This window comes from Haliotis rufescens, unplaced genomic scaffold (genome assembly GCF_023055435.1).
Source record: "Haliotis rufescens isolate VD_foot unplaced genomic scaffold, xgHalRufe1.0.p SCAF_11, whole genome shotgun sequence".
Lineage (NCBI taxonomy): Eukaryota > Metazoa > Mollusca > Gastropoda > Lepetellida > Haliotidae > Haliotis > Haliotis rufescens.
The window spans coordinates 16,614,343-16,634,853 of NW_025963791.1; the positions used below are offsets into that span (position 1 = coordinate 16,614,343).

Here is a 20,511-nt window from a genome sequence, read left to right on the forward strand (position 1 = left end):
GTCTTATATCAAACATATTCAACTGTGTCCGGTTTTAATGTACACAAATTTGGTGAAGAATTACGGGAAAAGTTATATTTCGATGTTTTTCTTTGGATAATATTTAACAAGTAGCGTCCACAATTTCGTCCCTGTAGTTTGGTTTATTTTTTCGTCACGTTTGTTTAAGTTCTCTTTAGCCAGGCAAACAGATTCAATTTCTTAATTGGTGGAATTTTGCCTAAAGTAAGGTGTATTTCTTTACTTAGTAATTGTATCTTGTCCCTTTTTTGTCGAACAAGTTTATCTAAACCACGATGGAACCATGGAGGATCGTTTTGTCGGTGTATGAATTTCAAATAAACTTATCACTATGGCTAGATATCTGAATCCTATCAAAATCAACATTTAGTGTATAATTCTAAATAGACAAACGTACGCGTGTCACTGCTTCAAATAAAATCTGCATTAGTCACCACTTGATGGTATATGAATTCCATCTATACGAAGATATCACTGCCCCAACTGAAATCTATTAATGGTTCATGATAACATCATCACTTGTAGGTGAATGAATTTCAAACAAACCAACCTGTGACTGTTTCTATAAGTGAGTTCTGTAAATGGATGATATTAACAACTCCCCTTCCAAGACGTCCTGGAATCCAGAGACCCCAGCAACAAGATCCAAAACTACCGTCTACAGGAAGCCTACCCATTTTTACCACTACATTCACTTTAACTCTAACGAGCATAACACCTCAACAGTTAGTCAGCCCTCTCAGGCCATCAGTTAAAGTTGCCTAGCCATCAAGTTAAGTTTGACAAACATCACGACTTCACAAAAAGAAGATCATGGAAGCCAGGGAAATCCGCCTTCACAAACCTTTGATCATCAGAAATCAAGAGTATTACATAACGTCTGCCTATGAAGATCGAATCAAGCAATATACATTTCATTTCCTTCCTTCCTTTCAGCTTGTTCAACTTCTTAGTCATACTGTATATCTGGCATTATTCCCTTGTGCTATTTGTTATTCATACTTCCTCCAATTATTTGTGTGCAACTTGTTATCCATTACCTGTTGCTGTTAATTTTAGTGTGCTGTTTATCACTACAAATCATGTATATACTTCTCATTACTTGGTTGAAGTCACTCCAGCTGAATATCGGTGAAAAAATCTATCTTCATCGAAACATCGCTAAATCCCCAAAGTTCTCCGCATAGTTGTATGTTTTCTTATTAACTCATCAACTTCTAGAATGCCAATCAAACAATTAGCTTTACGGAGGCCTTGTAAGTTAATTTGGCGCGGATTGGGTGGTAAATTTACTGGACCCATAGATATCTCTTTGTACGGATTTATGAAGCTTTGGAATCCAGTACAAAACAAGAATGGATATTTCTACAGGTTTTAGAGTCGCGCCAAAGGTTGATAGTACAGATGCATGGGTCTGGCATATTTCTTTCTCGGTTAACACACTCGGATTATTTGTTGCATAATTTTATGTCATGAATTTCTTATTTCATAAGAATTGATAACTAATATATTGGATAATTCTGCTTCTTTTAACATAGATTTAATAGAGCAATGTCTTTCACAGCAACAGGAGAATGATAACAGGAAGGTGTCAGAGATGAAAGATAACCAGGTGATTCATAGTCTTTATTTTCGTTTATTGAATGAGACGTAGGCTGATGAAGTTGTCAATTCATAAACACATGCCTCTGATATGGTCGGAATCGTACATATAGACTAAATGGAAATGTGTTATAATTAGAAAGTATATGTTCCTGTAACATTAAACATATTTTGAACAGAAGTAAGTTATTTCTCTTACATGTACATATCATCTGAAGGTGTTTTGAGATCTTTACCAAAGTGATAAAATGTGGAGCCAAACAGATATTTGTAATCGCTATTTTGCGCGTGCGTGCGTGCGTGCGTGCGTGTGTGTGTGTGTGTGTGTGTGTGTGTGTGAGGGTTGGTGGATAAGTTCTGAGCATCAGATTGGGAGGAACTGCGTACGCGTGGCCATCTATGTTACAAACTTATGCATGATGGAGTATCTCCTAAGAATTCAGGAGTAATAACACAGGAAGATGCCCAATGGCATGAACATATCAGTAGTATCCGAGTTTACCGTCAGGTTGGACACATAACCAAGATGCCTGTGTTAAATACGTGGACGGGGTCGGAGGTAGAAAGGTCATGGTTTGAGCAGGCATTTCACGACTGGGCTCAACAGATTTGATATAATTGACCGATTTTAATAGTACTTACATATTTTACCGCAAGATTAGTCAGGTCTTTACTACTTTGGTAATACCAATGAGCACAGGTACATATATGGTGCTGGCAAACAGAAAATCATTATCAGGGCGAATATCGGATTTGAACCCACGATCATATTAGGATTCTGGCAAGACCCAGGGACGCATCTCTGCAGAGTGATTTGCAGCACATTAGCCACCCATACCCCACGGAAGAAATGTAGGTGGGATATTATGTTATTAATCAACAATATATATGTTTACAAAATATGTTTTATCTCTAGATGCCAATTGATCATTAATAATTATACATTTTGTCATATGTTGTTTATTTTAGGTCACTGTCGGACATATATTTTCTTCTATGTTTTTGTCTCTTATAGATAATACACTCATTCACGGATAGACTTCTCGAGCAGTTTGTACCAAGCGCTTTTGTTGACAACGAACAGAACACCGACAGCACACGAAAGGTATTTGACCAAACCGGATACGCATGATTCAACACACCAGTCAAGTGAGATTGAGAGCAATGAAAAAAAGTGAGGAATCTTGTTTAGATCGATGATATAGAAGTGTAAAATGATGTGTGTCGTCCTAAAATTATGATAAAAGTGTTCTTGTATCTTAATTCTCTGCAGAGCACAACGGAAATTGACACTGATCACGATGGAAGGGAAGGGAAAACAGTTGGAAGAGAAAAATTCACACAGCTGTTCTTGTGGGCGGTTTTAACAAACAGGAAAGTGGTGGCTCAACAGTTTTGGACTCGAGGACAGGTCAGTATTGTCTTAAGTTCACATTAATTCAACCACCCGCTAACAAGGAGGGGTAGCCTAGTGATTAAAGCATTCGCTTGTTACGCCGAAGGCCCGGGTTCGACTTCTCTTATTGATAACATGTGTGCAGCCCATTTCTGGTGTCCTCCACCGTAATGTTGCTGGAATATTAATAAATGCAGTCTAAAACATACTCATTCACATATATTGAGAAAGGTATGGGCAAATACCTTTAAAAACAACTACTACAATTTCCTCAAGGGTAAAATAACAACACTTCCTGTCTGTTGACAGTGTTTCATGTTTCGGAATGTGCTTGCCTCTGAACCGTATAGAAAAATCTAGTAGTCACAAAATCGTCTCTAATACATGGACTATTTTGTAATTCCAAAATCCAGTATGACCCTCATTAAGGCTTTAATGGATATATTCTCCCAATCTAATCACTTCTGGATACATACCCCCTGCACTTCAAGCCTGCAAGTCTCCTGAGCTTTGCTATGTTAATGAGAGCGTGATCCGCACTTTTTTTTCTTTTCTTTTTTTTCTTCAGTCATGTACCACAGAATACAGATACAGTCTAAAAACAGTACAAATTCATGTATAAAGGTAATTCGCAAAATGATGGGGTACAGAGAAGGCATAAGGCATAATCCACAGCATGGTACAGATGAAGGCATATTCATGTATACATTTAAGAAGGTGCGGTATTTATGGTACATCAAATTATGTTGCAAGCATCAAGTGAATAAGTTATTTTACAATTTGAGTAAACAAAGCCAATCTACTGTTAAAGGCAGAGAAGTAATTATTTCTAAGTGCAATATGATATTCAACGTCAATATTCTTATTGTGTTCTTAAAAGCAACAAAGTCAACATTTTCATTCTTAATAGACTCGATAAAGATAAATCTTTAGCAGCTACAATCAAATGGTGAATTAATACAATTACAAACTGGCACCTAAAGTGTAGATATGAGCTAGCTGAAAACTAGCAAGGTCATACTTAATGGGGTTTTTTCGCAATATCTTTTTAAACATGAAATTTTCAAAGATGATATAAATTTGGGTAAATCAGTCATTTTCAATCCACCTAGACCATTATTCCTTTTCAGATAATCCCTCTTAATCTTATCTCTTTTGCCACTCCAAATAAAGTTAAAAAGAATTCTATTCAATTGATCAATAAAAGCAGTAGGGTGGAGAATTAAAGTCTTAACAACTGTTATTTTACCCACGAAAGTCAAATTACTTTTTTTCCATTTGCTTATAATACCATAGATATTATCAAGGCGTTTTTTAGTGTTGATTACCCAAAGGTCTTTTAAGTCAACATTAAAACATATGCCCAAAACTTCAAAGTTGCCGTCATGCCATTCTAGCTTTAAGTTAGGACAAAATCGAACTTTACTACCAGCCATACTGCCTATCCATATTGCTTTGTTTTTTTCAAAGTTCATTTTTAATCCTGAGATTTTGCAAAAAGGTTTCAAGTGTATCCATGGCTGATTTTACTGATTTTTCCGAGCCATCTAAAAAGAGTTGGGTGTCGTCAGCATATTGGCCCAATGTGTGTTCAATATCGTGTAGAAGTATACCTTTTATATCTTCATTATTACGAATCATGATAACGAGAATTCCAGCAACGAAAAGAAATAAATAGGGGGAAATTGGGTCACCCTGTATGCAACCCCTTTCATTCATAAAATATTCAGAGAGATGTTCATTTTGGACAATACAAGAAGAGGCATTTGATATGAGTATATGTATCCATTTAATCACATTGAGCCCAAAGCCAATTTTTTTCCAGAACGAGGAAAATAAAATCTTTAATCACGGTTTCAAAATCAATGAGTATCAACTTACCTTTTTTGTCAAGTCTCTTAGTTTCAAAAATTATATCGTAAAGTAATCTAGTATTTTCACTTAAACATCTCCCAGGGGTAAATCCTGATTAATTACAATGAATTAATTTGTTTAAGGATTGCTTGATTCTATTAGTTATACAAGAGCTTAAAATCTTATATACAGCATTTAATAAAGTAATGGGACGCCAATTTTTTAATCTTTTTCTATCTTTATTTGCTTTTGGAATGCAAGTAATCACGCCCCAGTTCATAGTAAAAGTCAAAGAGTTAGAATGATAAGCGTCATTTTCCATATCCAGACTCTTACATCATTCCCGAAAAATGTAAAGAAATCAATTGGGAAGCCATCAAGACCTGGGCTCTTATTATTTTTCATTGCAAGTGTAGCTTTACCAATTTCGTTTAAGGATAACGGCTGCTCAAAAGCCTGTTGCATATCATTCTCTAGTTTTGGAATTTGAATAATGTTTAACATCAAGCTTGGATCAGTATCTACTGAACTATTTTTTTGGTACAAGTTTCTATAAAATGCTTCTTGTTCTTTAATGATGAGAGTTGTATCATTTAGTTCCTCACCATCATTATCGATCAAGGAGGAGATGATATTATTTGTTAAAATTCTATTTTCAAGACGACAAAAATATTTAGTTGGTTTCTCTCGCTCTTCATACCATTGTAATCTCTTATTAAAAGCATTTATCTTGCTTTCTTATTCTTTATTTTTTTCATAATCGTTTTTTGATTCAGATAATTTACTTAAAGCTTCTTCAGAGATATTTTGAAAATCCTCTCTAATTTTACTTTCATATTGGTTTATTTCTTTTTCTAAATCGCCCAATTTCCTTCCCCTTTTCTTTTTCAAATATGAGGAAAAAGAGATTGTTTTACCTCGCAAATTCATTAAAAGGTTTCCAGGAATAGGGAATCAGGTATATTCAGTTTAAATCCAAATCATCAAAAGGAGCAGAATGGTCTGATCTATAAGATGGATCAACATATTGTTGTTTTGTTTCATCCAAAACAGTCGTAACCATATCCACATATTGTTTATTTCTTAAAAGGAAAGTGTTAAATTTAAAATATCCACGGCCCCTATTATTTATCTGAGAATCATTTAGGCATAAAGAAATAGCCGAATGGTCAGGTTTATAACCTGGGAGAATGTCAGCAACAGAGGATAGGTTTAAAATATCTTCACTAACCAAAAAAAAGTCTAGCCTAGCTTGCTGTCTGGGTTTATGTTTCCACCATGTAAATTTTCTAACAGCTGCATTCTGTTCACGCCAAACGTCAAATAGGTTAAACTGAGATAAATAATCTAAAACAGTTTTTCTAGAGATTGATCAAGAATGAGATTCCAATCCCCACAAATTATAATCGATTCATTATCAAGTCCATCAATGGCATTTAAGATATCATGATAAAATTTTGGGAGATCAGATTTCGGCCCATATATAGTAGCTAAGGTCAGTCTTATTCCTCTAATGGTTATATCAGCAATTATCATCTTTCATAACCTTATGAAAAGACATCTCAATGGAATTGAAAAGAATAGCCACCCCTCGGGCATTAGACTTGAAGGGAGCAAAAATACACTCAAGGACCCAGTCATTCCTAAAAATGTTCACTTGATTTTTATCTCTATGGATATCTTGAAGGCAGATGACATCAAAATTTCGTTTGCGCCAAATATTAAAACCTCTTTTCTTTTTAGTTTATCAGCTAAGCCTCTGCAGTTTGCAGATAGCAAGTATAGTTTAGATTGTATTGACATTGCATATTGGAGTTATAGTTTTAACAACAGAATATACAAGGGATACATATCTTGTCTGTGTAATGACTGATTTCTTTGGTTTTACATGAAAATAAAAGGAAAGGAAAGAATGAAAACAAAGAAAGACCGATGTTTACGGCTCAAGGATTGTGGAAATTCCTATATTGTTCCGCATAGTTTGGTAACAAGGCCATACAATTCTGATTTATATCAGTAAGTAAAGATATGAGATAATATAAGCATTCATGTAAATAGCATCTTAATTGCAGACTTAAGAAGTAAACTAAAATTACTTACACTCATATAGGTTAATCCTTAAATAATCCATGGAATCGGATGATAAACATAGGCGTAATCGAAGATAAAACAAAAACACTAGAGGGTTTCACACTAGTGTGCGCACAGCGTTTTGAACACAATAGCATACATTTTAGATAATGTCCACATAGAGCCTGTGAGGAAAAAAGGAAGCGTCATAAAATCCTCAAGTGTTTTCCGTATATCCAATCAGGGAATGGAGACCAAAATCAGAAAGTTAGTCCTAGACTAGTGATCCGCACTTGCTGTGTAATGAAATACCTTTAAATGCTAAATACTGAATGGACTACTTTGATATTAGCGCTTCTTCTCGTCTGTAAGTTTGTTTTTTTGTGAATTAAACTAAATTGTCTTGACGCTTGCGTCTTATTAATAAGGATATCTGGTGACATAGACTATAAACGAAGCATCAGTGTAAATGCAAGTTTGTACTGCTAATATTAGTGAATAAGAGCGACAAAACCCTTTCCATATACAAGACATATGTGGCAAAAGCAGAGTCGATTGAACGATTGTAAACCAAGATTCTCGACGCCAACTTCAGACACAAGAAAATGAGTAACTCCCAACCATTCAGGAACTATTGAAATCCAAAGAAAGAAGCACGCCGTTCACAGACACCATGTTATCTACCTACCAAGCGTGTACTCAACTGTGCTTTAATCACATCATCAACCACAAATGGACATTTTGATTGCTTTATTGCTTGTGTCACCATAGCCAACTCCTCGTTATTACATCCAGCCCAAACACTGTACCTTCAGTTTACTTCTCTTCTGTTAATCTCATTGGCTTCATCATTATATTGTTATATCTGTATGTTAATTCTATCTCATCGGCTTCGGGTAGAAATAGATCTGAGAATCAATTTATGAAATTCTATTTCAAACGAATAGTTTACACTGCATCATGGTTCAGACCGTATCTCAAATTCCATATGACACAAAACATTTAAAACAATTCTTAGGTCAGACATATCGTGTAAAATTGATATTTTATTTTGTCGTATCAAGGACATCATGGTGTCCGCTCTGATAGCTGGCACAATCATGGACGCCATTGCAGAGAAAACATATAACAGCAAGAAGAAAGCTGTACGAGAGGCAAATGCAAGGTCAGCTATTTATATGATGTTCGAGGACCATCTGTTTGATGCTGTCACACAGAGACTTATTATCAGAGCGAATCATTGTCTGGTTCACAGGTTGCGTAAAGCCTTTTCTATGTTTTACTGATCTATCGTTTCACCATGACCATTTGATACAACCATTCACCATGTTCTAGAGGCCTAACGCAATCTCTAGATTCCTCTAAATACCCATTGGATTTGAAACATATCAGTTATACACATGCTTCAGAGATTGCACACATGCGGTATTTTAATGGTGTATTTGTTGGTCAGTTGTTCTAACCAACCGATAGCATTAGCTGTGAACATACTGACTAATGTATATTTGGTAATACAGAAGCAATATTCGGACGAATATACGGATGAATATTATGCACAAAATAGTGGTGGAGTGTACCTTAAGTGCTTCATAATTGTACACTTCAAATTGTATGATTAAACATTTATTATAACGAATGGATATGAATCAGTGCGCATCTATGTTATAGTTTCTACCGATCACTGACAATCGGGACAATGGATGCGTGTTATTGGGATCACAAGAAGACGTCAGTGAAGCTTATCGAAAAGAGAATCAAAGACAACATCTGGAATATCGATTTCCTCGCCCTCGCCTTCGAAAGTAAAAACTCGAGTATATTCAAAAGTGAAGGCATTGTGTTCTATACCTTATCAAAGTGGTATGGCGACATTCCCAAATCTACATCTATACTGAAGGTTGGTTCAGCTTTTTTTCTAGAATGCCTTTAGCATTAGAGGTTCACAAGAGAACAGTCAACCATGTTGGATAAAGAACATCACAATGTGCTTTCTATGTAGTCTAGAAACAGTTGATTAATTGGCCTTAAAACAATTGTATATGTTTACAATATAAGTTTGTGAAATAATATGACGACATATTACGGGCCATACAGTGGGCCATGTGAGCACAGAGTGTGTTGGATATTTCGCTTCTTTGTGGAATGTACTTGTGAATGAGGTCTCAAAAGTGCTATATTTCTGTCACATCGAGCATTAATCATTGAATATCTTTCACCATATTACAGCTCATCGGATGTACGTTGTGTCCAGCCTTCATGTTTTTCTTACTGAAGAAGAAATCAGACACAGACAGAAAATATGACAGCCATGAGGGCCAATCCGGGGCGCCAGAGAAGACTACTACCACGTACGTTTGCACATAGGCATAAAAGCATCGAGGATTAACATTCGTTTTTGAGTACTCTCACTGAACCAAGTTAACCAAACAATTGATATTTCGCTATCTTGCTTTTGTTTCAAGGCGTTAGGATTGGCATTCGACTTTGCAAAAATAGTTATTCTCTTGTTGCACAGAAACATTTGTATCAGTTGAGATATTCATAACAAAGTGTAATGACATGTATAACACCATGTACTGTTTTCAAAACTTGATGTCATTGGAAAGGACAATAAGTGGTCAAGTCTGTTTGAAACAACTTCAGTTTTCTAGGGTTGATAAGGTTTGACTTTTGTCAAGGTCAGTCAAATCTCCTCAGATGACGTATAATTCCAAGATGTGGAATGTTTGAAGTAAATATAACCCTTGCGTATTGCAAGAATGTCAAACAATATTACACAAAACATTCGTTTGGAAACGTTGCTACATGTTATTTATTCAATATTTGTCCTTTAGTTATAGCGTAGAAAAGTATCAATGCTGGCAGCAACTGGTGACTGTCCTTGTTGACTGCTAACTTTCATTTACAGGTGAACTGCGGAGTAGTGTCACCATTTTCACAATTGGTGATAGTTTTACCTTGGTAAAGTGAATGAAGATCTACCTGCCCTGTATTTGCATGTCTTCTTATATATAACATAGGCTGTTTACTTTCAAGGAAGAAAGCGTGTGTTGGCTGCTCTCGTCTCGGAGCATATTATTCGACCCCAGTGATCAAGTACACATCGAACCTTGTAAGTGTGTGTGTGTTTAACGCTGCACCCAACGATATTCTACCTACATAAATAATCAGATCTTGAAGAGACAATCTCCTCGAAGATAAGAGCGACAAATACATTATCATAAACATTCGAAATTCAAAAAGCAGAGTCCATTTTATGATTGCGATTATATCATGAGCTATTTAATAGTGAGTCATTATGGTCGTGAAACTGTCGGAATTGCACAATCGATTTCCTTTGATTGTCGAAAGGGATTTGTCACTTTTTATCTACTTAACATAATAAAGTACTAGCTTCTTGTTTAGGGCGAACTATGGTTTCTGTCTGTATGTGATATGTGATACATCACTGGTGATGTTAATGGATTTCGCCTCAAACATTTTATATGATATGATAAATAAATGACATGTCATTGTCACAATAGTGGAGATTTGGCTTTAACGTGTTCTCACCCTCAAATGTAGGTCTTGTTAACAAAAGTGCGTTTACAAGCTATACCATCCTGCATATAAGCATGCAAGTAATACCACAACGGTGTACGCATTTGGATGTCGTAACAAGTGTAGTTTCGAATAATTGCTGTCTACGTTAATGAACAATGATTGTTAAACAGCAGCAGTTATGAATGTAACAGATATCATCCTGCAATATTGCCATTTCCTGGGGCTCAACATATTAACCTCCTGACACAATATTTTGAACAATACATAAAAGGTATGTAACATGTTGCTTTGCAGCTGATCTACTGTATTTTCCTCGGTCTGTATGCCCATTTCATGCTGATTGTACTCACAATGGATTTCAAATGGAACTGGGAGATCCCACTGCTCTTTTGGATGGTAGTTTTTCTTGTGGAGGAAGTCATACAGGTATGCTGACGACATTGTAATTAGCCATTACGATACTTTCATAGCCGCTTAAATATGATTTAACATATTTTTATTCAATGAATTTGGATCGGTAAACAAGCCAAAAGGTTTAAGTTAATACCTATCCAGTACAAGTTATAGTCATGAAGGCATTCAACAAAATAATACATGTTGATAAACTAAATACGTTAACAAGAGCAAGTGGTCATGGACAACGGTTTGGTGTAATGAGTAGAAAAATTAATATATAAGCGGGATCTATAGTCTCACGTTAGTTTAAACCTTTTGGAAGGAAGTATGTATGAATGTGCTGATTATACGATATCTAGATTAGTTGCATGGGGAAATATGCATTACCATTCAATTATATATACGCTTAAATATGAGTTTTGTTAAAATGAAACCAAGAGTATATTATCTTTTCTAGACATTTAGCCATATCCTCTGTATGATACAATGGTGAACTACACATCTTACAATTAATTGGCATGCACAATTACTAATAATTGCTATAGGGGCGGTCGGGTACCCTAGTGGTTAAAGCCTTCGCTCGTCACGTCGAAGACCCGGGTTCGATTCCCGAGATGGGTACAATCAATGTGTAAAGCCCATTTCTGGTGTCCCCCGTCGTGATATTGCTGGAATATTTCTAAAAGCGGCGTAAAACCATACTCACTTATTGAATTACTATAAATAATAAGATCTAATCAAATTTAGGTCACAATTCTACATATTTCCGCAATGTTACACACAGTAACGCTCGTAAATTGTCCCTTAAAAAGATGTGAACTTTAACGTTTAACTTTGTTGCGTCCCCACTTTGCATCCAGTGTTGATTACACAAGTAAAATAATCACTGAAATGTAAGTTATCGTATGTCATTAACTATTGAAAACTCTTGGTGAGTCTGGCGTTATACTTGTTCACAGATTGCACAACTCACGGAAGAACAACAGCAAAGATCAAGGAAAAAGCGTAGAGAAAAATCATCTAGCCGCTTGTCTTATAACAAGGCTATCCGACTTCACTTCCAAAATGAATGGAACATTCTGGACTGTGTTTGTGTTGTTGGATTCATCATTGGCTACATTTTGCGTTGCGTTCCAGCCACCTACGATTATGGACGTTTATTCCTCAGCATTAACTGCATGTGTTTTATCTGGCGATTCCTTCAAGCCTTCACTTTGAGCAAGACGATAGGTCCAATGTTGTACATGATGTTCAAAATGGTAGGCATTCATCAAACGGCTATCAGTTCAACGTGACCAAAATTTCATACTGCGCGACTTAACATCTTAAAAGAGGGAGCATGTTTTGTTGAGAGATAAAATACCCACTATAAATATTATTTGACTAACCACCTGCACGATAAATGTTACAGGTGAAAGACCTTCTGCCGTTCCTGGTGATCTTGTGTGTGGCGCTATTTTCCTATGCAGTTTGCACAGAAGCTATCCTTTACCCGAATTCAGTTTGGACAATCGACTTTGTTCTTCAAATCCCCGTAACCGCATTCTGGTTGATATTTGGAGAATTGGACTTCTTGGGAGAACTTGAAAGTATGATTAGTTAATTGTGTGTGACTAGGTGTATCGTGGAATCTCACATTTTCTATCACTTTTTTTTAGATATACCGAAACAAAAATGATTGACCATTTGCTTCAAAATGAATAACTAATTCCCCCTATTTGCAGCCTGTACCAAACCAATATGTCCCTCGAACATTGGAAGAAGATGGGTTCCATATTTCACGGCAGTGTACATGATTATGACCAACGTCTTGTTACTGAACCTCATAATCGCACGATTCAAGTGAGTATACATTTACAAATCAGAAGGGACTGATTTAAGGCTTTGCTGGTATGTGTTTTTTAAGTCTACAATGCTTTGAAATATCACATAACAAGGATATATTATTGGCGATTAGTTTGAAACGCTGATCACAAATTCATATTTTACAATATGTTACCCATTACTGTACAAAGTAAAAGTAGCTACGTTATCTCAATGCATCGTGGCCTGTCGTCTCAATGAGTGACATGCCAATTTCTCGTTGCTTTCAACCACAGTGTTGTCATACACACATACTTTGGTATGTCTTTCTTATCTACTCATATTTCTGTCTATGTACATGGAGGAGTGTAGGCAATAATTTGTCACTGGGATTTTGTTTTTATGAAAAATATATGCCTTTCCAGTTTCATGAAATCAATTCAGGGTCACTTGTTTTAACGCATCACTATATATGCGTGGGTATATATTTTGTGAACATCGGGATAGAACACGTTTACTGAATTTCCTTTTTGTAACTCACCTTACAAAGAATTACCAAGTAAATTGTTGCATACTTATGTGTTTGTCTTTCTCTACATTCAGCCACATATTCGAGGAAGTAAGAGGAAACACGGACGAAGTATGGGCAAGACAGAGGTGCCGTCTCATGTTGGAATATGAAAGTAAACCACCTGTACCTATTCCCTTCTCCATTTTGTGGAGGATGATTTCTCGCCTTTGTTCTTGTCGGTGCAAATGCAACCGTAAGTGCATTCATCCAAACTGTTGTTGTTTCTGAAACGCTAAATGCGGATTATTTCAATAATACGATATCTCAATAATTTCTCTGTGTGAATGTTGTTGTGGGAAAACTGAAAGGAAATTGCAGACAATTTCTGATTACTATAGGTTAAATGATTAAGATCGGATTATCACCGTAGCTTATAAACATAAAAACATAATGTAAAGGGTAGGCATTCAATCGAACGTCAAGCCCATCAGAGGTGAGGTGAAACGGGGTTTAACATCGCGTCCAAGATTATTGCACTTACATAGCGACGTGCATGCACGTGTGTGTGTTTGTGTGTGTGTGTGTGGTGGTGGTGGTGGGGGGGCTGCTTGTACTAGTCCGGACTAATGCCGATTTTGTAGTACTAGCCCACTGAGACATCATGAGGCAGTTTAACATCAATTCCCTAATCAGACAGAGTAAACTGACTCCGAGCCGACCAGTCCTTGCTTTAGCCCCTTAGTGCCGGGCGCCAGGCAGGGTAACAACAAGTACCATCTTTTAAAGTCTTTTGGTATGACGCGGCTTGGGCTCGAACCCCGGACCTTCTGCTCTCCGGGCGAACGCTCTACAACAAGACCACGAAGGTGGTAAACCGCCATAAGAAGTAAAGAGAAACCTTAGATAGATAATATAATTTATGAGGTTCCAAAGAGAATATCCTTGTGCTGCATCTCATAGGGCTTCACTTCGATCGACAGACCGTGGTGTGACTGAAATACTTTATACAGTGTTTAAAACGACCTCAAACTCAATTCTCTCATGATATCTCAGACATTACTAGCGACAACAATGTTGTCCTCGATACCATGTGACTGTGGTATATAGAACCGGTATGTTTCAGGTGGAAAAATGAAACAACACCCAGGTGACGATAAGACGGATGTTGCTGTAACGCCTCCGCGGGAGGATTACAACGAAGACAACTGTGACACTCAGACGACAGATTTAAACATTCCAGATCATGGTAGTACGTGTAGATGCATTTGCCTTCAAACTCCGATCATTCGTGAATGTATTAACCAGATAGCAATGTGTAACATAGTCGTCTTCGTATTCTTTTGGTTTCGTATTCCCAGGTTAGTGTCCATCCTTGCTGCTGCATGCAGCCCTAAAAGCGTGTTCACCACGGTGGTTAGGTACCCACGGTAAAAGGAAAGTTCGCTGACAGTGCTTTTAATAATGTCACTAGGATTGGTGTAATCTATGAAACAACGAACGATGAACTTACTCATCCGCATCAACCCTGGTTCAGAGAATGGTCGACATTACAACAATAACGAATCAAAACTGTTTCTACTTATCTGAAACATTTCTCTGTTCTTTTTCGTAAGTCTCTGATATGTAAGATTCATGTAAACGCCAACCATTGGGTCAAACGTTTTGTTTACTGCAAGAATATACTTACATCCCCTTACAAAATGGCCACCGAATTGATCCGATCAAAGAAGAACTGATATCCCTATCCCTTTTTATTATTTAACATATATCATAAGTTCCAAGGGAACACCAGGCTACTGTTAACATAGATGCATGAAGATAGATATCCAGGCAAACTGGTGAATGTATGAATGCCATGTTACGTGTTTAACGCTTAGAGAGGGGATTGAGTCTTTTTCGAAATTCCTCATTCCAAGAATGGCATGCTGCTTATCACAGAGGTGCAAGACATCAGTTCAGTAGGCACTTATTATTTACATAGCACATACAAAGAAAGAATATGTATAAAGTAATGCCAATTCATAAAAACTCCAATCCTTTGTATTTGGACTTTTACCAACATAGGCAGATGTAGAACCCTAGCTGCTGCTGAGCAGAGAATAGCTTCTTGGTTTTCAACCATTTTCAATGCCGGTTGGTTCAATTCAATGTGACAAATGGCGATATATCTCCAATATTGGTGAAAGCGTCGTCTCATTCACTCTTTTTCAGATGAAGAGCTCAGTATAGACTATAGCGAGGGGGAAGGGCCAATTGAACCACCCGTTACAATACTTCCAGGCCAGTGCAACATATGTAAGTATTGATGTCATAAACACAATGTATGTTGAAGCGGATTGTCAGAGACTCCTACCCATGTGACTCATCATCATATCTTCATGTTGTTTATTTATGCATTTTGACGAGGATTGTTATATTTAGTTTTACATAACAATTAAAATGTATTGTATTTAATAATCTTAGTAATAATATTATCTTATAACCCTTTCACCCAAAGTTTTCTTGCTTATGATGTGTCCATGCTTTTATCGTCCAAGGCACCTCTTAATAAGCGACAGGTCGCTTAGTGTGACCATAGAGGCTGAAATGATAAAACCGCAAGATAAAACCGCAGCACAATTTTTTCTGAATGTTAATCAAAGTTTTCATATTTATTCCAATAAGTCATCGACAAGTGCTACGTTTATTTTTTAACAAATACGTCGGATAATTGTTCTAGCTGAGACATCTGATGGAGATGGTGTTGGCGGTTACCACCAAAACCTGGAAGCTGCAGATGTTGGTGGTGATGAGGAAAGTCAACTGAATGAGGAAGGCGTCAGCGAGCAATCAGGTATAATGTGCATGAGGCTTATTTCAATGGTCGTCAGAATGTCCTGAAATTGAGTGAGTGAGTTTGGTTTAAAGCCTAAAGTCCTGACATGTGATTTTTGGTACCGTGTAGATACTCAAATTACTGAAACCGATGCCACAGCCGAAGATGTGGATGCTCAAGTGGATCACGAAGATGACTCTAACCAGCAGACCTCGGAGACTCAGCAAGATGAAAACTATGATAATGGGGGTAACAATGGTGAGTCACTGACAGAGGTTCAAAAACAGGTAAATTTGGTCTTCCAATCATTCAATATACGTCCAGATATCAACCGTTTGATGAATCCGTACTGTTTGTTTGCACGGATACAACATAATGAGTGCATAATCCCGGTTCTGCTGATACCCAGTTGATCAAGGTGATGCGTATTGGTTAAGTACTTATTTCTAAGCGTCCAGAGAGTGCAGATGACTCTCACGTGAAGACATGGTGGGAACAAATTCTGAGTGAAAGTTATTTTAACGGAAACGTATCCGAAAGATTATTAAATGCTGTACATCTTGGTCAAATTCATAATTGACCCTCCTCAGTTAACACAAGCACAGTTACAAGTAAACAGTCGTAGGAAAGGCTGTTTAATATCCCGAAAACCTGGACAATCTAGGTTTTAATGTTTTCATATTTAATACAATCTATCCATATTTGGCGGTTATCATGTAGATGCACAAACAGCCGAAATAGTATAGGAAATAGTATGTCTGGTGTAATTCAAGAGTTGATATGAACCATACTGTTCATTGTTACTGATACAAAGAAATACATCCATAATGTTTGTTTTGGAGTGACTGGAGCAGACTGATAGAGATGATTGGAAGCCAGTGGATTAATTGGTTGCACAAAGGGATTTAGCAATTAGGTGATGGAAACATCCAGGCCCCTACCCATTAGAATAAAAGAACACAAGACCTCAGTACAAAGAAATGACTCAAAATCATCCATCTCCGACCACACCCAAACCCACCCCGACCACAACATCCAGTGGAACAACATCAAGATCCTGGCCAATAATCAGTCAGACTACAAAATCAGAAAACTCCTAAAAGCCGTCTACATCAAAAGGATCCAGCCAGCAATGAACAGAGATCAAGGCTACTACATCCCGCCTGCTTACCATCTCCTAATTGCTAAATCCCTTTGTCCAACCAATTAATCCACTGGCTTCCAATCATCTCCATCAGTCTGCTTGCTGACTCGGTGTCCATTAGACAATTCACTGGCTTCTAATTCACTGATCCTTATCCACGAAAGTCGAAATTTATTTTCAGACTACTATGGTTACTATGGAAGTGATTCGGAAGTTTGTTCTGACGATGACATGGACATGGAATACGCTCGAAGTCAAGAAGGAACAGAAACACAAAATGATGAAAATAAAAGAAAGGGAGAAATGAATCTGGATGAATTCGAGAGGGCAAATGCTGAACTATACCTTCACGAAAGAGTTAAGCTTGCAAATTAATAATGTCTTGATTCTGCAGGACATATGTTGAAAACCAGTACAAAATATATATCGGGAGCAGCAAATGACATAAAAAAATACGCGATCTCAAGTGACAAATTCAGTGTTCCATCATCTACACGTTGATTTAACGTGTGACGCAAAACAGTGCTGACACTTCACAAAATGTTCACTTATGTGCACTGCCTTTGTTTTGATTTTAGACATATGTAGATATGACGCAAAACTGTCATTGGTCCTTCTTATATTTTCTTTCATTTAATTGTGATGATGTAAAGTAATTATAGTATTTCCTCTGTCTTTAGATATGAAGCATAAATGTGCACTCCTCTAGATATTGTCTTTGTTTTTATATTAGATATATGTAAACAAGGCGCAAAACTCTCATTGGTCATTCTTGTATGTTCACACAATTACATTTTGATTAAATGTTGTTCGTCACATATACTTATGACTCATGACTGTATACTTATCTAGATATTGACTTTATGTGCGTGTCTTTATCTTGAGATATATGAAGAGATGATGCAAAACTTGCATTGGTCGTTCATGTATGTTGACTCATCTCAAATTTGATTTAATGTATTTTTCTTGTTTTTTAGATATACACATGATGCATAGATGTATGTACTCATCTAAACACTGACTTAATGTACGTTTCTATCTCGTTAGGTAACTGTAGATATGATGCAAACTGCCATGGTAGTTCTTGTATGTTGACTTATCTGAATATTTATTTCATGTATATTTCTTGTTCTTTAGATATACAAACATGTATGATGCATAAATGTACACTCATCTAAAAACTGACTTAATGTACGTTTCTATCTCGTTGGGTAACTGTAGATATGATGCAAACTGTCATGGTAGTTCTTGTATGTTGACTTATCGGAATATTTTTGTTCTTGTTATATATGTCTGACGCAAACATGTACACTCATCTAGATACTAACTAAATGTAAGATTCTTAAAGTTGATACATGTAGATGTGATGCAAAAAATGGAATTGGTCCTGTTCATAAGTTTTTATCTGAAGTACTTCTCTTGTATTTTAGATATGGGACATAATTGTACACTCATCTAGATATTTATTTGTATATGTACTTCTCTCCATCTTTAGATATATGCAAATGTGACGCAAAAGGTCATCCGTCCCTCTTAATGTTTACGCATTTAAATATTGACTCAATGGTTTTATCAGTTGTTTTTGATGAATGTAAATATGACGAGCAACTACACAGATTTACTATTTACTCTGTTAGATCTTGATTTAATGTGTGTAATGCGTAATAAGGTCTTGGTTTTAAATATATGTTGGTGTGACCAACACTATGCACGAACATTTCTTCAATGTTAAATATTGATTTAAAGCAATGTTTCAGACGAACTATCTGGATAGACACGCATAGTGTGAAGGGATTAATATGTATAACGCCAAACTATGCACTAGTATATTGTAGATGTCCAGTTGATAAGATACTTGAAGGTACCATATTGATTAATTGGGCGGCATCTAGTATGACATATGATTTAGATTTGTTCATGTCAGTAAAAGGAAAATAGTACTTGTTTTTTATAAAACTTTAAATGATACAAAATTCGAGTTGTGAAATATTTTAAGAGTATTCTTATCAAATACAACAAGGTTTAGAAATTCTGATACAGATTTGATGTGTAGCAACATTATCGGATTCTGAATATTTTTCAACTTTTAAAATAATTGGTAAAGGTTCACAATCTTTGAAACTCTTTGGATACATAAACCTTCATGATGATATGTAGGACCATACAGTGAAGTGGATTTGTTATGTAATGCTACTATACATTAATTTGTTTTATTCAAATTGAACAAATATACTTCAATTCTGGAACATATTTTAGCATTATCTTCTCAGAAACTAAACGTTTCACGAGGGCTGATGTTTTTTCGTAGGATATATATTTCTGCAACGGTTTACATGTGCCGTATATCACATACAATGTGACTGTGGCGACTCCTATGCAGGAGAAACATCCAGGCCCCTACCCATTAGAATAAAAGAACACAAGACCTCAGTACAAAGAAATGACTCAAAACCAGCCATCTCCGACCACACCCAAACCCACCCCGATCACAACATCCAGTGGAACAAAATCAAGATCCTGGCCAACAACCAATCAGAATACAAAATCAGGAAACTCCTAGAAGCCATCTACATCAAAAGGATCCAGCCAGCAATGAACAGAGACCAAGGCTATTACATACCGCCTGCTTACCATCACCTAATTGCTAAATCCCTTTGTCCATCCAATTAATCCACTGGCTTCCATCATCTCTATCAGTCTGCTTGTTTACTCTGTGCTCATTAGTCATCAACTGGCTTCCAATTATCTTAATCAGCTCTCTGTGTCGATCAATCATTTACTGTATACACTTTGATGTCAATAAGTATATATACCTATGTTGTTAAGGACTATCCGACCTTACTTCATATCAGATAATTAAACAACTACCACCCAAACTACTCCAAACCCTTCTGAAACTCTTTTACCTCATATATCTAAACGGACAGGTCCCATCACCTTGGAAACAAGCCCTGGTCATACCAATCCCCAAACCCAATAAACCAGCTGACCAGGCTAATTCATACAGACCAATCTCCCTAACTTCTAACTTATGCAAAGTAATGGAATCAATAGCAAAAAACAGGTTACAACACTACTTTGAACAAAACAACATAATAAATCCAGACCATCTTTCTAGACTTCTCCAAAGCATTCGACATGGTTTTGCATAACGGGCTAATACAAAAACTACAAAAAATAGGTCTTAAAGGTCAAATTATTAACTACATCCAAAGTTTCCTAACAAACCGCAAAATCACCGTGGGCATAGACCAAACGCTATCGGACCAATGTCCCCTAGAAAATGGCACTCCCTAGGGCAGCATCCTAAGCCCAACACTCTTCAATATTATGATTAACGATCTATTCGAGGGACT

At 36.6% G+C, this 20,511-nt stretch overlaps 1 protein-coding gene across 3 annotated transcripts in view; it reads left to right on the forward strand.

Moving 5' to 3' along the window:
* Positions 1–19,585, forward strand: part of LOC124150830 (transient receptor potential cation channel subfamily M member-like 2) — a 62,480-nt gene extending 42,895 nt beyond the window's left edge. For all 3 annotated transcript variants that reach the window (XM_048392322.1, XM_046522933.2, XM_048392323.1), the window contains 17 exons: positions 1,586–1,633; positions 2,639–2,728; positions 2,897–3,034; positions 8,008–8,108; positions 8,612–8,840; positions 9,170–9,291; positions 9,980–10,055; positions 10,781–10,912; positions 11,842–12,141; positions 12,294–12,471; positions 12,607–12,724; positions 13,289–13,449; positions 14,320–14,445; positions 15,408–15,491; positions 15,916–16,029; positions 16,141–16,269; positions 17,337–19,585. In XM_048392322.1, coding sequence (XP_048248279.1) covers positions 1,586–1,633; positions 2,639–2,728; positions 2,897–3,034; positions 8,008–8,108; positions 8,612–8,840; positions 9,170–9,291; positions 9,980–10,055; positions 10,781–10,912; positions 11,842–12,141; positions 12,294–12,471; positions 12,607–12,724; positions 13,289–13,449; positions 14,320–14,445; positions 15,408–15,491; positions 15,916–16,029; positions 16,141–16,269; positions 17,337–17,530 — 2,340 coding nt within the window. In that variant the 3' untranslated portion in view covers positions 17,531–19,585. The remainder of the gene's footprint in view (positions 1–1,585; positions 1,634–2,638; positions 2,729–2,896; positions 3,035–8,007; positions 8,109–8,611; positions 8,841–9,169; positions 9,292–9,979; positions 10,056–10,780; positions 10,913–11,841; positions 12,142–12,293; positions 12,472–12,606; positions 12,725–13,288; positions 13,450–14,319; positions 14,446–15,407; positions 15,492–15,915; positions 16,030–16,140; positions 16,270–17,336) is intronic.
* The last annotated feature ends 926 nt before the right edge of the window (positions 19,586–20,511 follow it).